At 44.7% G+C, this 18,312-nt stretch overlaps 1 protein-coding gene across 2 annotated transcripts in view; it reads left to right on the plus strand.

Moving 5' to 3' along the window:
- TMCO4 (transmembrane and coiled-coil domains 4) overlaps positions 1-18,312 on the plus strand; it is a 1,142,020-nt gene that overhangs the window by 1,043,685 nt on the left and 80,023 nt on the right. For both annotated transcript variants that reach the window (XM_069610379.1, XM_069610380.1), the window contains one exon: positions 16,154-16,271. In XM_069610379.1, coding sequence (XP_069466480.1) covers positions 16,154-16,271 — 118 coding nt within the window. The remainder of the gene's footprint in view (positions 1-16,153; positions 16,272-18,312) is intronic.

Here is an 18,312-nt window from a genome sequence, read left to right on the forward strand (position 1 = left end):
TCTTTCTTGTCTTTATAGGTGTTGCTGAAGACTGGATTCAGGATGGTAAGCCTTTTTCCTTAGGCCCAGGACCGGATGCAGAAGACACGATGAGCGTTCTGCTGCAGAGGTTGCAGAATAACGCAAAGCAAGATTCATCCACCGGGTGTGGTTTAAATAGCCTCCTGTAGTGCTTAGGTCCCTCCTTCCACAGCCACGCCTAAGTAAGAAAAGAGTTCCTGGTAAGAAAAGAGTTCCTGCCTTCCAGAAGAGTTCCAGTGTTCTGAATCTAGGGAGTGGCTCCAGCCCCACCCAACAGGAAAAGTAGTTCCAAACAGAAGAGGATCAGAGGCTCAACTGGCAGGCAAGTAAGCAGCATGGTCTGCTGAAGGTAAGTCCACCCAAGCATTATGAGCCCGGCGCTTCCAGCGCTGGGACTGGGCATATTTATGAGCCTGGTGCCACTGGCGCCAGGACTGGGTCCAAAAGGTCCCAATTGGGACTGGTTGGCACTCGGAACCTGGGTTATGGATCTGCTTCCAAGGGAGTTGGGAAAACCCTGACCTTTTGGAAGCAGAGATCATGACAGAAAGCCCGGTTTGAAACCCCGATGAGGTCTGAACCCTTCGAGGTACAACCTTACGCAACACCATACTCACGGTATCAAGGAGAGGCTTCCTTTTGTGAAGAACAAGAATTTGGTATGATAGAAGAGCAAACTATGGGGATGATGAGGACCAGGAAGAAGAAGAGGATGACCCGGAAACATACAGAGTAGATTCCCCGGTAGAGAACGAAGCCCCGGTTACCGACTCTCGGTCGATAACCAACCCCTCCTAAATGAGGTTCTCGCTCGCGCAGCAGAACATTTCCACATTGACACCCATGGTGTACAGGAGGAAAGGGACTTCGCAGAAGAGTTAGTGGGAGAAAGGAGGCCTGTTGCCCAGACCATCCCTATCCTTAAATCCATTCAGCGGAGAATAGATCGGTCCCTGGTGAACCCAAACCTCACCAGAGCAGTCAATCCCAGGGTTGAAAAACTTTTCAGGGCGGCACAGTCTGACCCTCTCTATATAAGAGGACATCTGAAGCCAGACTCCCTAGTTGTCACCAACACTCGTAAGAGGGCTGGGACACCCTTGTCTTCGTCAGAAGCTCCTCCCGACAAGGAGAGCAAAAAACTATACGGTTTCGGCAGGAAGGTAGCCTCAACGTCCGCCTATCAAGCAAGGATTGCTAACTCCACCACCCTGTTGGCCAGCTACAACTGCCATCAGTGGGAAGAAGTCGCAGCTCTCATAGCCTCTTCTCCTGAACCGTTAAAGGGCCAATTAGCTCGGATTTCCGCAGAGGGTAGAGCCGTGTCTGGTTGCATTTTGAAAGCAACCTTCGACGCCGCGGACAACGCAGGCAGATTGATAGCAGAAGGTACTGTTATCAAGAGACATGCGTGGTTACGGCAGTCTGGTTTTAAGGCAGAAACACAGGCATCATTGTTGGACAAACCGGTGGAAGCCGATCTGTTGTTTGGTAAGGCGGTCGAAGACGCCCTGAAAAATGCCAAGGACGAATACGAGACACTCAAGTCCCTTGGCCAGTTAACCAATAAACCCCCTAACCAGAGAGGGAATAGTAATTTTCGTCGCCCACGCGGCCAAAATTCCCAGAAAGGATCTAACTATTCCCAGGGGCAGGGTACACAGTGGAACAACAACCAACAGTCTACCCAGGGTTATGGCAGAGGTAATAGGAGAGGTCGTGGTAAAGGCAGAGGCAGCCCCAGCAAGGGAGGCGGCACGCCTCCACCAAAGCAGTGACGCTCAGTTCAGGGTGCCTTCTCACACAGCCCCAGTAGGGGGACGCATTTCAAACTTCACCCAGGCTTGGGAAGGGATCACATCAGACAGATGGGTGCTGTCAACAGTATCCATAGGATATTGTATAGAGCTACTGCAGCGTCCCCGGAACCATCCTCCACGACAAAGAGTACACTCCTTAGAACATCAGAAGATTCTCCTCCAGGAGATCGCCATTCTTCTACAAAAGGACGCGATAGAACTCGTCCCGGGACACCAGGTAAACAAGGGTATTTATTCAACTTACTTCCTTGTGCCAAAGAAAGACTTGACAATGCGCCCAGTATTGGATTTACGGCCTGCCAACAAGTATGTCAAGCCCCAAAAATTTCGTATGACCACGCTACAAGAGGTAATCCCCCTCCTAAAAAAGGGGATTACATGGCAACCTTGGATATGAAAGATGCTTATTTTCATATTTCCATGTTCCCAGCGCACAGAAAGTACTTGCGGTTCAAGGTGGACAGTCGCCACTACCAATTCAAGGTACTGCCCTTCGGGATAGCTTCAGCACCAAGGGTATTCACCAAGGTACTGGCGGTGGCGGCTGCACACCTAGGCAGGGAGGCAATCCCAGTGTACCCTTATATGGACGACTGGCTCATAACGGGGGAAACCCCAGGAATTTGCAGGACAAACATTCAAAGGACTATCGACCTCCTACACGAGTTAGGCTTCTCAATCAACGAGAAGAAGTCAAGCCTAGTGCCAAGCACCTCAAAAAAATTCCTAGGAGCAATCCTGGATACCCAGGACGGTTGACCTTTCCTTCAGAAGAAAGAATTCGGAATATACTACTGCAAATTCCGCATTATCAGTCCGGTCAACAAATAACGGTACGCAAAGCTATGCGTTTACTGGGCATGATGGCGTCATGCATTTACCTGGTCCCCCACGCGTGCCTGCGCATGCGTCCCATGCAGGAATGGTTGGCGAAACAGTGGTCTCAGGCAAGTGGTCAGTGCGACGATCTAGTGGTCATTTCGCCAACACTGGTACAAAGCCTTCACTGGTGGACAAGAGAGAATCTCGCACAGGGGAAACCCTTTTACGATCCCGAAGTACAGGCAGTAGTCACTACAGATGCATGTCTGACGGGGTGGGGAGCTCACCATCTCCACCACACAGCTCAGGGTCTCTGGTCTCACTCAGTGGCCAAGAACCACATCAACCTGCTAGAGCTTCTGGCAGTATTCAGAGCGCTTCAGGCGTTCGAGCCCCATCTACTAAACCTGTCAGTGCAAATCCGGACGGACAGCACTACAGCCATGTTCTACCTGAACAAGCAAGAAGGGACTCGCTCGCCAAATCTGTCCAAGCTTGCCCAGAAAATCTGGATATGGACACTCAGACGAAACATCTTCCTGTCATCACAACATGTTCCAGGGGAGCTCAATTCCCTAGCGGATGCTCTGAGCAGAGACTCCCTCCCAGAGGAACACAAATGGGTTCTTCACAGAGAGGTCATAGAAGATCTCTTCTCTCAGTGGGGTTTCCCCACTATAGACTTATTCGCCACAAGCGAAAACAGACAGTGCCCAGGATTTGCATCCAGGTTCCCCCAACCAGACTCCCAGGGGAAAGCCCTGTGGATGAACTGGTTAGGGATGTTTGCGTACGCTTTTCCACCAACTCCTCTCATCAGGAAAGTGGTGAACAAGATGAACAGGGAATCGATGACGCTCGTCCTAGTTGCTCCCATGTGGGCAAGACAACCGTGGTTCCCACACCTACACAGGATGGCGGTGTGCGAGCCCATCAAACTTCCAGCCTGGTACAACCTACTGTCCCAGCACCAAGGTCAAACAGTGCACCAGCAACCCAACTCAATGAACCTGGCAGCATGGCTCCTGAGGTCATAGAGTTTGGACACCTCAATTTGCCACAGAGGTGTATGGACATCCTAAAGGAATCTAGGAAACCAAACACAAGGCACTGTTATTTTGACAAGTGGAAGAGGTTCGTTATCTGGTGCCAGAGTAGACAAATCAACCCAGTTGATTGCACTCCTTCCACTATTGTTACATACATGCTCCACCTGCTAGATGCAGGATTGGTTTTTAACTCACTGAAAGTACACCTGGCAGCCCTCTCGGCTTACACCACTTCCCATAGCAAGGTTTTGTGGTGGAAAGTACCAGTAGTTAAAGCCTTCATGGAAGGAGTAAAGAGACTTCACCCTCCTATTTCAAACCCACCACCAGGGTAGGACCTTAATGTGGTGCTAGCCAAGCTCATGGGACCCCCTTTGGAACCCATGCATAAAAGCAGTCTCAAACACCTGACTTATAAAACGGCCTTCTTAGTAGCTATTACTTCTATAAGAAGGGTCAGTGAAATTCAGGCTATGTCAGTGCAGGATCCCTTCTTTACTATCCATAAAGACAAACTGGTTTTACGCACACACCCTAGGTTCTCATCTAAATTTATATCAAAATTCCATGTAAACCAGTCCATCGAGCTTCTGGCTTTCTTCCAGAACCCGCAAAGCTCGGCTGAGGTGAAACTACACACCCTAGATGTGCGTAGGGCGGTCCTCTACTATGTAAATAAAACAAGACCGCTAAGGAAAACAGATCAACTGTTTGTCTCCGTAGCTACAGGCAGAGAGGGGGATCGCGTCTCTAAAGGTGCCATCTCGAAGTGGATTATTAACTGTATCCAGCTGTGTTACTCACTCTCTGAAAAGACTCTGCCTTTTACGCCAAGGGCCACTCTGGCTTTCATTGCAAATGTACCCCTTGACACCATTTGCAAAGCAGCTACTTGGAGCTCTATTCACACTTTTACTCAGCATTACTGCATTGACACCCATTCCAAGGCAGATACACAAGTGGGACAAGCGGTTCTAAGACACTTATTTGCTCATGACCCTTCTCACATCCCACCTCCTTCTTCTGGTACTGCTCGCTAATCTATGCACAGCATGTGATCTAAGCAGATTCCACAAGCCTCAGAAGGGATACATTACTCAGCGTAATCGTATTTCTGATGCTTGTATCTGCTTAGATTCACATGCGACCCTCCCTTCCTCCCCTCCGAGAGAAGGCGCATGATTGCTTGTAGTCTTACCTTTCTGTCTATCTGCTTGGATTATCTGTACTCACGCTACTCCTCATGCTACCTCATGTCAGAAAAAATACAATCTGAGGATCCTAGACGCGTGAGGGATCTTGGCTACAGTGGACGTCACACTAGGGATAGTATTACTGGCACGCCCTGTGTCGACGCCCATTTTCGAGTTTCGAAAAACAAACTGTAATACTCTGCAGCTTCCACTAGATGTCGGCCTATGCACAGCATGTGAATCTAAGCAGATACAAGCATCAGAAATACGATTACGGTGAGTAATGTATCCCATATATATATATATATATATATATATATATTGGCTTTATATGGTTACACAACATAGATAACCTTTTGCCATTATCAAAATTAATTAAAAAAACATTTTCCATTGATTTCATTAGATGCAAATCAAATAATATAAAATTATCTTTTGCCATTATCAGAAAACACAGTTTTCTGGGTTTTTTTCATCATCACATCTCCTACATTTCAGATTGGGTACGTCCCTTTACTTAGATTCTTTAATGCCCTCAAATATTTTTAGCAATAGTTTTATCCCCCCTAAGCAGCTCAGCCCACCTTTCTTCCATTGTCCGGGAGCCATATTTTGTAGTAAATTCACTCAATAGCATAATTCTTGCGTCTCTCATAGTGGGACAGTATAGTTCCAAATGCTTCAAGATTTCATATTAATCCTCTTCTTTACACAATCTTCATGTAGTTATAGTTTCATTCTTTTTCCCTCTGCTTAATATTTCCCTGAAATACCAGTTTGCGAAATTTCACTGAATAATAAGCTGTTCAGTTTTCTTGATTGCTGAGTTGGTCTCCCATATAGTTTAAGTTGCTGACGTTCTTGTTGGGTAATGATCCAATCTTGCGTGTACAGTTTATTTTTTTAACCCTATCTGGGTTCTCCCTCCGGCTTTGCTCTGATTCACCTAGCTGTTCCATGTTTCCTTGGCACACAACTCACCATTCTGACAATGTTCTTTCTTCATTAGCCACAAGCGCTTTTCCTAAGGCCGCAAAGCCTCCCCTTTGAGTGTCGTCCATACACTTCTTGTACAAGCATAGGGATTTCCATACAACTATTGTTCTCATTGCTGTCAGGCCTAACTCCATCCGGATGGATTGGACAGGAGTGCTTTTAGGCAATTGAAGCACTGTCTTCCAAAATAGTTCTTCGATCTTCACCCAGTTTTCGCCACCAAATGTACAGGAGGTTTCCGCCCCATATGTAAGTATCGGAAGGGCCTTCATACGGTAAAAGGATATTAATGGTAGCATTGAAAATCCACAAAATTACTTCAGCAGTATTCTTCCCTGACTTGCCAGGTAAAATGGTTTAGCTCTGAGTGGTTCAGCTCTTGGCAACCCTTTTATTTGTGTTCAAACACAGTCCCAGGTATATTAAAGAGTTCACCTGTGGGATTTTTTTGTCCTTGCAGAACCCATGCATTTGTTTTCTGGACTGCCTTTTATTGCCTGGTCGAAACTTCAGGATCTGTGACTTCGCCTGGTTGATCTTTAGACCATTCAACTCCACATTGTTTTGCAGTGCCTTTGTAGTCCTACTTGAGCCTGGTCCAGTAGGACTACACAATATGCACACAGAATACGCGGTATATTTACTGTGGCAATCTTAGGCGGAAAACATCTGATATCACGAAAGGCTGTTTCTAAATCTGAAATGAACAGTTTAAACAGTTCAGGCGCCAACGGGCACCCCTATTTAAGGCCTTTGTTGGTCCGGATTTCTTTCGTTGACATGCTCGTTCTATCCAGCCTCACTTGTAACAATGTTTCGGCATGTAGATCTTCAATTGCCTCTAAGATATGTACCGGGCACCCCCAGTTTGTCAGTTTGCCCCATACTTTTGACCGGCTAATGGCATTGAATGCTTGTGAAAGGTCTATTAAGGCCAGATAGATGTATTTCCCAAAACTCTTTTCTGCTTGGGCCTTTGAGATGTTTATAAGAAATCTATTCATTGAGGTCCCCACACCTTTCACAAAGCCGAATTGCCATTCGTCCCGTCGGTTCCTTTCCATACTCCAGTGTGCCAAGGCTTTGAGTATGAGTATGAGTGAGGCAAATACCTTCTCCGTAACGTCCAATAACGCTATCAGGCGGTAGTTGCCAGGATCCGAACAGAGACCTTTTTTATATATGGGGACAATCACAGACTTTTCCCATGAGACTGGAACTGCTTTGATTTTCATTACGTATTCAAATAAGTACATTAGAAATGTTGACCATTGGTCAGGATCTTCTTTGAGTAAGGCGGTTGTCATCCCATCCGGACCCAAAGCTCTCAAATTTTTCAGTTTAAGTATAATGTATTTTACCGAATCCATGTTGATATGTAGATCCTCCCAGGGGAACTGCCCTTTTCTCGTTACAGTTGCTCCACGATGAAACTGTCATACCTTTTTGAGAAACGTGCTACCCACTGAGGTGCCAAGACTGGATTGGTGATCAAGGCTTCCTGAGGCGCATCCATTTCATTAATCATTGTCCAAATTTCAGCTGTTTACTTTTGACTTATTTTTTTGTAACATGTTTTCCGCATCTTTTCAAATTAAATTTTTCTTGTGTAACTTACACCAGTTACTGTAATGTTGTTTTAATTTCTGAATCTTTATTTTAAACATCGGCATACATTGTTTCTTTAGCTTGCGGATCAAACATTTGTTAACTTATTGTTTTCACTAATGACTAAGTCAAATACATGTTGATGATGGACAATAGGTTAGTTGTCCCGAGTTTTTTGATTTCGTACGCCTCAAGGAGTCGAGAGTAGTTTACCATATCTATTTCGCTTGATCTTAATAGGCAATGTATTTCCAGCTTTAGTGATTTTGTGAGGTAAGCTATTTTCCTCCCTTTAATCCTCAGTCTATTTCTTCCCGGTATGAATTCCAAATTGCTTCGATGGATTTGAACTTCAGCAGGTTTATCCATTTCCCAAGTCATTATTATCTAGTTATGGTCGCTGTGCTGTTTTTCTTCTACCCGCAATGTTTGCACTAACTTAGACAAATTGCGGGATACGCAGATGTAATCTATGATGCAGCTTACAGCCCTTCCTGTCCACGTTACCCTGGGAGGCATGTCTCCTTCAGTTGCTCCATTTAGGATTTGAATGTCTCTTGAGCTCATGGCCGTCACCCAGCACTGACATCTGTTTTCAGATTTCGTTGCAAAGAAAAGGTCTCCAGCAGATTCCTATCCATTATGGTCAAGACATTGAGAGTTCAGGTCTCCACACATTAAAACGTGTGCGTCCCTCCATTTTGCTCTAAGACCATCGATCAGACCCGTTATCTGTTCAGGAAAATTATTAAATTCCTGCCTTTTGGGGTTCCAATACGAATTCATAAGAATTAGGATAATTTCCAAACCATCAAACCTAGTAGGTAATCTCCCCTCCAACACTTGTATACATGGACTTGGGTTAAGCTCTTCAATTAGGATAAGTTGCAGCTATTTGTTGATAGCTATCAGTAAGCCAGACATAGGTCTGCCTTTTATACCTTTGATAGCTGGATTCAAGCTGATCGTATAACCATCCAGTAATGGGGGTTCTCTCAATCAAGTTTCCTGGAGGTAAATCAAATCATATTTTGTTGAAAAAAGATCTTCATTTGTAAATAAATGGGCGAACCCCCGAGTGTTCCAACTTGCCACCATCCTTTCCCCATTGTCAGTGCATAGTTGGAGTTTTGGTTTCCCCATTTTTTCAGTCAGGTGGTTCGCTAGCCATCTCCAGTTGTCTTCATCGCCTACATTCACTGTTGTTGTTTTTCCCCCCCTTTTTTTTGGGTCCATCTTGATTTGGCCTACCACAATGTAAATAGCCTGTGATTTTCTTCCTGCTCGTCTGATCTTCTAGTATTAGTATCTTTAGGCCTAATGGTCCCGGGTTGATCTCGCTTTGATCTGGCTTGGTTCTATAATTCCAACGTTTCCGCTGAATACTCTGTAAGGTCAAATCCCATCGTCTCAGTTGGGCAGCCTCTTCCAATAGAAGTTTGGTTATCCATGGAGTAGCCAGATGCAGGATCACCCTGTCCGTCCTTTCCTCCTCTGGGAATTAAATTGTTAACAGATCATTCGTGGAGAAAGGCCTCCAACAAGGGATATGATGGAGAAGCCTGATGATGTTGGCCCTGTTCAAAATAAAACAGTCATTTATCGATAACATCCTTTCTAATACAAGCAATGTGGTTGGTGCACTTGTTTGGTTGGCCTCAGGGCTATTAGACTTCGCCTTTTTATTCCTTTCCTGCGTCTCTTGCTCCTTGATCTTCTGTTTGTGTGTGCTCCTAGGTTTTACAATTCAAGGGCGAAATCCTGTACTGATCTTTCTGCCCGGGCGTTTCAGCTGCAACTAAACAATATTGGACTTTCAGCTGTTGTTGTCCAGTTTACATCTCTGTTAGTGCTGAATTGCATGTCTGTTCTTCATTTAATTGATCAATTTGAGGAGCTCTTTCTGGTTCTTCATTGGATTTTCAATCTATAGGTTTTTCACCTCTGACCGGGATTTGGCTAATCGCTCACTGTTTGTATCCGGTATCCCCCGGTTGACGTTACAGGAACATGATGGTATGTCAATTACGATAGCCTGTTTGCTGATTCTACGTTGCTTTGGTCTTTCCACTATGGTCAGCCTAGAATTTGACGTTTGTCCCTCTACATTCAATGATTTCCTTCTCATTTGTTCTATAGCTATTGGGCCAAAAGGCTTCTTAGACCATCTGTGATCTTCCTTGTCATTATTTGGTCCCTCCGATTCTGATGAAATGGTGTCATGAGTGGATTCTTCTGTTTCTGATGATTTTCTTTCATCGTTTTCGTTCTCAGAGATGGTATAAATTGACAGATCAAACAAGTCGGCTGAAACCCCCTTGTCTTGATCCTGACCTTTTTTTGGTGTTTCCACCGTAGCTTGGTAATTCTGCCTCTGCCTAGGTTACTTAGTGACTGGTGCAGACTCTTTTATAGACGCACTCATTGATGCCAAACCGTTGATCGGTGGTAAAGTAATATTTTGAATGAATGTTCTACTTCCATTTGATTTCAGTTTGGACTTGGGCGGTTGGCTCTTAGTTCTTTTCGCAATTGTTTTCCTATACTTAGGACAGCCTTCTACCGTTGTTTTGGCCAAATTGAACGTTGCTTGCTTTGCAGTGTCGAGTTTCACACATTTTTGGAGGTAAGTCAGCTGGCCAGCTATCCTGCTTTCTTATTGTTCCTTCCACCATTAAACCACTGGTTACTGGATTTACTGAGACTGATTCAGCAGTTTTAACCACTTGATGTGTTACTCGGACAGCGGGTACAGTTGACTCTAGCTCCTTGGCAATCACATTCTGCAAATTGTCATGGTCCTCGGCCCTAGAAGATGTTAATTCAGCCATCTCGATTATAGATGTTCCATCAAGCGTTCATATTTCAGGCTCCATGTTTGGATTAGCATGTTAATTCTGCTTTTCCTTCACGTTATTTGGACTATTAACAAAGTCAGTTTGCGTCGTCGTGGAGTGCTGTTGCTTAATACGCACACTGGTTGATTGTTGTGTGAGTGAAAATTCAATGTCCCTTGACAATCTTCTGTTTTGCTTATCCTTAATTATAGGGTCTAATATCTTATGTAATTAACTCACAACGTTTGCTGTACTATTATATAAATTTGCTTGTATTCCTAAGATAAAACCTTCCACATACATCTTTTTTGAGTGGAGCATGGCGAGCATAGTTGTTTGATCCTTCATTTGATCTGTCATTGCTCATGTCACTTCATGAATGGGGTAGGTATTGCTGTTAGTGTAGATACTAAAACAAAATGAGTGTCATTCTGTTGGTCATTAGGTGTAACAGATGTTAGATCGGGATACGCTGTTTTAGTTGTTTGGGCCGTCTGCGTAGCTGTATCTTTTGATGTGATGAAACTCACATCTTGCTCGTCGTTACTTTCGTGCCTCCCTCTTTTCACAGGTCCCTGTCGGTTGTTTAAGGGTCTGATTACCACGCCTCGCTGCCTTTGTTTTCTTGATGGCACTCCACCTATATCTTGCCTCATTGAGACTGGTGTCGTATTATCTACGGCAAATTCCAAACTATCATTACCTGACACAAACCTTCCTTTCGCCTTTATCGCCTGAGGTTGCAGATTTTGTTCTGCTTCAACTGTCCGCGATGTCTACAACAAAAGCGGGTACAGTATTTCGTTAGTTATACCCAACTGTAAAGCCGACGTGCTTCTAGAAGTTCTTGAAGACTGGGTAGCAGTTTTGGTGCCATGTACATGTTTACCAGACCCTTAGAAGAATTTTTGGGTTTTGGTATCTTCGTTGGGGTTTAAGCGTGGTGGCTTCCAAATGTTGCCACCCCTTTCATCACTCATTTTTGAGCTTTTATCCCCTTCTCTAGTTTGTACTGTTCTTGTACATGCTTCCTTGGGGTTTAGCCAGTCATACTGATTACACATAATGTGACCCTTAGATGGCGTATAGGAGAAAGCAGTTTGCTCTTTTGGTTCGTTTGGCTTAACACTTGATGGTGCACAGAGACACGTTCCCTAAGGGATGTTTGATTGTACATCAGGTATTTTAACTGTATCTGTGTCTGCATGTTTTTGTCCTTCAGTATTCCTTTTGGCAAGAGATACATGGGCCTGGCACGATTCAACTCCCTCCATCATCCTGCCCATGCTGTGTGGTCTTATTAAACCCTCAGCCAAACTTAAGGAGTGGTTAGTGGTCTTGATGATCTTATGGGCTTTAGCCACCTCCAGCACTTCCCCCTCACCCAACCCTTGTCCAGTTGGTTCACTACAGTATGTTTGGCCTTCTTCTGGGCCTCGTCTCCCCAACGCAGGGCTGTTTTGTGAACAGCTAACAGGGGTTTGTGCCTCCTGCAGCAGCGCCTGACAAACGTCTATAGCGTCCATAGCTTCAATGCGTTTTGTGGTACTTTCCGCGATAATAACATTCACATTCAAGGGCTGGGTTTAGGGGAATCTCTCCTCTCCACCTTGTAATATCATTACTTGATTTGACTCCTCCTCTAACTGTTTACCCCATGTGTCTGAGTTTGAATCTTTAACAGAGACTTCCTTTCTTTCTAATATTGCTTGTGGGGTTTTACAACACGCTTCTGGCTTACCCGTTATGTCTGCAATGCTCCAGGACACCAGTTGATCTTCCGCTACCTTCTTCCTCGTGCCTCTGGTGTCTCCGGTCCAGGTCCTGGATATCTCACAGCTCCAACAGAGAGTGAGACTCAAATGACAAAAGTTGCGTGGGCTGGTTGTTACTTCCTCACTACCCTCGCTAACACTCGCCAACACTCCACATTTGCTCCGCATTCGTGGAGGCTGTGAGTTTTATGCAGTCAACTTTCAGCTCCTCCTCCTTGGCTGCAGATGCAACGGCCACTGAAAATAGACCGTAGTTAGTCACCAACACTCGACAGCATCCCACATTCGCTCCGCATTCGCTGAGGCTGTGAGTTTTATGCAGTCAGCTTTCAGCTCCTTACCTTTGTGGAACTATAAAGAATCATCTGAGAAGGTCTAGTCTCCCTTACTCCCCTGCCCCCCCCCTTGTGTGGAACTTTACAGAAAAGCCTAGTGAAGGCCAGGGGGAAGGAGGATATTCCCCCATCATTTACAAACTGCCTAAAACCATCCAGAAGGAGAGAGCCATCCTTCTGGGATCAGGGTATAACCCAATATTTAGTTTTCTTTTGAAGTGTAAGGGACGGAAATAGGTTTGGGACACAGGACAGTGGACTATTTTGATTTTTACATACGTCCTGACATCATCCTTAGTTTTATTTGAGGCAGGGAAACCCCTCTTTTTAAGGTTCTTCCTTATGTTTCTGTTAAATAAAAGTTTATGCCAACAAGTATGTCACCTTTGTGTCCCCTCTACTTCTGTACCGTTGCATATAGCATAGTACAATTTCTCACAATATCACCATATATGGCATATGATATTACCACCACACAGTACAGTCATGAACTTCACTGTAAACTGCAATTCAAAACAGAATTTCTATTGTTCCACTACATAATGCTATGTGTGAGAAACCTGAAGGTACTCTCACATCTACTCCCCAGGGATCTTCTGTTCTGGTGGCCAGGGAAGGGTCATCGCTTTTGGATCCCAACTTTGGGGGTGGACTAGTAAGGGAGGATCACCTGTGTGAAGGGTCCTTAGGGATTGGAGAGAGGGTACCTGAAGGTGAGACACATTATCCCCCCTTTACTGACATTAACTTATCCAACCCTCCCTCAGTCTTTGTAGGATATTGTTGTTCATATCCTAATATCCCCCTGATGTTATCCAAATTACTGCGAAGAAGAAGATGCCTCAAAGAACAGTTCATACTGCCTATAGGAAACACCACTATAGTACTGGGTAAAGAAGAGGGATCCTGAAGGCTATAGAGCTGAAGGTCAGGCATGACCTCTTAATTGCACTAGCCGACTGGTCTATAAAAGGTGGAGCTCACAAACACTAGAACCCTCTGGTCAAGCAGAGCATGAGAAGCCTGTGCAGGAGACGTCAGCAGGAGGAGAGCCACCCCAGCCCCCGTTAAGCTGGAGGAGAACGGGACGCTGAGATGCTGAAGGGCGCAGAGTGTGAGAAGCTGTGATTGCATTTCAAGGGAGCCGCGTCTCCAAGGAGCCTCAGAAGGCTGGAAAAAGGTGTTGTGAAAGTCACTGGTTCCTTTGCTGCGGCCAAGAACTACTTGTTCCCCTGAATGGCAGTAACCATCCAGGGGTGTCTATGGGGCAGGCGGCGAGACCCTGATCTCAAATCCCAGAAAGCCTCTTATCAAGGAAACCGAAGAAAAGTATGCTGCAGCTGGTGAGTTTCAAGAGAATGCAAGGAAACCTGGTGCATGTATGAAAGTGAAGGAATTACATTGTAGCAAAGTAGTCATGTGCGGTTGGCACGTTCTCGAAAGCCTCCAAGTGAAGTAACAGAACGAATTAAGACAAATGCAATACTTGAAATGGATTTTGCAGAAACATTGGGCCTCATTGTGAGTCAACCGGTCCAGAAAGAACGGTGGTGGTAAAACCGCCACCACCGTTCTTTCTGGTCCGGCTGATTCCGAGTCCTGCAGGCAGGAGTTGTCACTCCTGTCAGGTCTGACCTGACGGGTTTAACACCACCCGCCTGCAGGCAGAAATGGAAACACTGACTCCGTCATAGACGGAACCAGTGTTTCCATTGTCACCATCCCCATGGAGTCCTATTGGACTCCATGGGAATGGGGACTTACACAATTCCGCCTCCGGAATTCCCGGGTCACCGGTGTCGTAATGCCCCGGTAATTCCAGGAAACACAGAGGCGGAATAGTAATACGAGTCCGGCGGTAACCTGCTGGAATTTCCAGCACGGTTACCGCCGGACTCGTAATGAGGCCCATTGTGTCTGGGTGGTCACGTTTAAGCCATACGTGTTCAAAAGTCTCTGACTAACGAACGACATTGAGAAAGTATCACGAAATAGGAATACTGTGAATAAGAGAGTGAAAGCGATGAACGAGCAGCCCGAGGGGAACCAGTGAAGTGTGAGCAAAATGACAATCAGGCAAAACAAAGCTGTAAATGAAAGTCTAGCAAGTACAGTATAGAAAGGAGAATGAAAGAAGTATCAGGAAAGGCAAACCCTGAATCTAAGAACTGGTGAAACCCTGTAATTGGCCAAAGTGGTAGAAAGCTAGGTACAGGCAAGTGGTTGCATGCCCTGTAATGGGGGTGCCGTGCGTCCTGTTAACTGCACCTAGACCAGGATGCCCCTACAAGGAGAAGTGTGAAAGCAACTTTGAAATACAAATGCTATTGAACACTGTGAGTTTTGTTTAACATTGAGAGCAAGTGCTTAAAGCTTGCAGGAAGGAACCCCTGAGCTCCTCTGGAACATTGTTATTTTGAAAATCAAAACTTGAAGCTTGGGAAAGGGAACACCTGAGCTCCTTGGGAATATTGCTGCTTTGGAAATCAATGCTTGAAGCTTGGGAAAGCGAATCCCTGAACTCGTTTGGAACACTGTTGTTTTGGTGAAACGGTGCTTAAGCTTAGGGGAAGGGAACCTTAAGCATCTTTTTTAACTTTGTGGTTGGAACTGTTTCCTGAACTTGTGAAGGGGGGTAGAGACTGCTGCAGACTGTATGTTCAACACTGCATTTCTATATTAGACGTGAGAGCAAGCATAGGTTTTGACACAGACAGACTTTTCAATTTGACTTACGGACAGAGACTTTTCCTTTGTTTCTTTAGGTAGGCCTATCCCCACCATAGCTATAGGACATGTTAGGCTTTACACCCATCCTGATATTTTAATAAAGGTTTTCAAAATAGTTACATCTGTGGTCTGTGTCATCTCTTGATACCCTGCCTATCTCACATCTGCCATATCCTTGTACTTCTTTCAACCTTATGTCAGCAAAAAGCATGTAATTTTCACTTCTGCTCTCTTTCCCCATTTCAGCATGTTCCCAATTCCAGCGGCATGTAAACTCTCCACAGGAACGACATGCTGAACATCTCACACAGAGTTTACATCTCTCTGGAATGCTTTAATTTCCATGGATTGTGCCCAGCTTTCCTTGGGCAATGCATAAAAATTAATTGGCATTAACAGCCATCATGTTTGGAATGGCAAGCACTGATGCGGTAAATGGCGGAGAGCTCCTCAAATTCACTACATATATGCAGTAAAGGTTAAAGTAACCCAGAAGGGACCCCGGGTTCCCATGACTTTTCACATATGCATGCTGATTACTTCATCCATATCGCCATATATGGAAAATGTTGATAATCACTGGAAAGAGCACAACTGTGGAGAGGCTAAATTAAACACCCACTTTCCAGTGATTTGACAGAGCTTATCAGAATTATCCTGTTACTAGAGAGTAGTTGTTACCTGTGTTCTAAAGCCACAATAGTTCTTTCTGGTGCTGTTTCTTTAGTCTGTGTTTCTACTTTTACCCTCTCCCACCCCTTGATCTGAATTAAGATTATAGGTAAACCAGGCTGATTTTAAGATTACATTTTCATGAGACAATGTAATTTCGCAACTTTAATGTACATCCATGCTACAATATTTATACTACGAAATACTGACTAATAATGGATGCTGTGCCTGCAATGTGGGTTTGAGTATGTTTGGGCACTTCATTGACAATCCCACATGACTTCTATCTTTGCAGATTGTGAAGGCATCATTGAGGATGTGGTGCTGCTGGGAGCTCCAGTGGAAGGAGATGCAAAGTACTGGATGGCCCTCACAAAGGTGGTGGGCGGGAGGATTATTAATGGTTACTGCAGGTGTGTGAGTTCGTACATACATGTGTGTATGTGTATGTCTCTGTGTAAGGGAGTGAGAAATGCTTCTGGGGAAAATGTGCTTGCATCTTCAGATCATTTCTATCTTTAAAAATCCTGAGCTTGAAGCAGGGGAGGATTCCCGTTTGGCCATAAGCCCCACTTGGATAAGTCTCTTCTCGTTTCCATGCTCGCTAGTTGTATCGCTCACGCAGAGTGCACGGACAGTCATTAATCACCAGCGCAATTGCAGAGCCAATACTTTGAACGCAGGTAGACGACGCAATGACTTACAACTACACGCACGCTTAGAAAATAATGAGCACTTATACGGCTATTTATTCAAAGCTTGGAAGCAACAAGTGATAACACAGAAATAAATCACAGGAAAGACCGAGAATTCAAAAGAAAATACATCACCGCGGGCATAACTGAATCCCTCATCTCGCCAGAAGCGGCTGGAAGACCCCGGTAACAGCCAGGCTGAGAGCACAACAGCCCACAGGTATGCCGGACAAAGGCATCCCCCTTCCGACTGAGGTCTTTGTACTTGTCCCGTCTGACCTTTGAGGGGTTCAGCATATATGCACTCCTCAAAAAGGGGTGGTAATTTCTCGAACCTTCTGGCAATGCACTTGCGCATTGATGGGTAACCGTTGGTTGCCAGCTGGGTCAACCGACAGTAACCTCAAGGAGCAAAGCGCTTCCCTCTCCTAAGAACAAACGCCACTTAAAACAGTCCCATAACTCATAACAAGACATAACAAAACCAGCTTTCCCAGCAGAATGTCCTTGACTGAATACCAGGTTTGGAAAGCATGTTTTCTTCAGCAAAGTAAATTCAGCTCTCAGCAAAGTAAGTACAGCTTTTCACTGAGGCATGGAGTAAATATCCATTATGGCTCTGAGTGCCCCAGAATACACTGCGCACCAGCGCCATGTTTTAGCTCAAGCATAACACCAGTGGCTAAAACAACATTAGTGATTGCATTTACACTAACAGGGATCTAACAAATTTTAGGGAGATAAAATGATAGTTAACATTATCTAAGGACCTGAAGGTTGCTGCAGAAACTATCTAAAAGACCTGCGTAACAAAACCCTACTATATTAAATGAAACTGAAGGGAAGATTGATATCATGGGAGGAATTAGATTATGAACGTATAAGTATGGCCATAAGAACAAACTTCTCTCTAAATTCTCTACACCGTGTGAGTCAGTGTTAGTATTTTAAAAAGACCCATATGTTTGGGTTATAGTTCTGACGTCACTTTAATGTGTAATGATATTGAATTAATTCTATCTAGATGGCAGGGTAGCAATATCATAGTGATGTACGATGTACAGAAAGAGCGCTACCTAAGGTCCTTAGAAAGATGGCCTTCCAAAATGCAGCAGCAAACATGTTTGCCTGAAATATGCTGGAACCTTTGAATTCTTGGGCCAAATCTCAGAGTATTATTTCATATAATGAAACTGGATTTAGGAAATGAGACTCCATACTTAATGATTCCCTTTTGCTTAAGCACCTTGTAGATGAATGTATAAAGATTAGGGCAATGCCCGAGTACTGTGCTTTTCTAGACCTAACTACTGCATTTGACATAACATTAAAATGGTATTTAACATATTGGAGCATACAAGCGGCACAGCTTACTCTGTGATATTGTATGTGCAAACACCTGGTTTTAGCTGGTGGATTATCACCAAAGGATCAGAGGTTCAAAAAGATGAAAACAAGTTTATATTCCTGGACCTATGTTATGTAATTTGCATACTGCTGATTTACTAATAGTTATCTCCACTAAAGCTACATTTCCACTATCCCTTTTGTCACAGATGGCCCAGAAAACAGAGTCCCAAGAACAGTTCATGGGGGTTTATGAAGATCGTTGTGGGGCCTGTGGCTGTCCCCCCCTCTCTCTCTCTTTCTTACCACAAACCACCTTCCTAACCCAAGTGTCCCTAACCCTGACCAGGGATACTGAATGATGACCCCCCACTGATTAATTGCTGTCTTCTAGTAACATTGATTCCCTGAA

This window comes from Ambystoma mexicanum, chromosome 8 (assembly GCF_040938575.1).
Source record: "Ambystoma mexicanum isolate Mex_15411 chromosome 8, UKY_AmexF1_1, whole genome shotgun sequence".
Classification (NCBI taxonomy): domain Eukaryota; kingdom Metazoa; phylum Chordata; class Amphibia; order Caudata; family Ambystomatidae; genus Ambystoma; species Ambystoma mexicanum.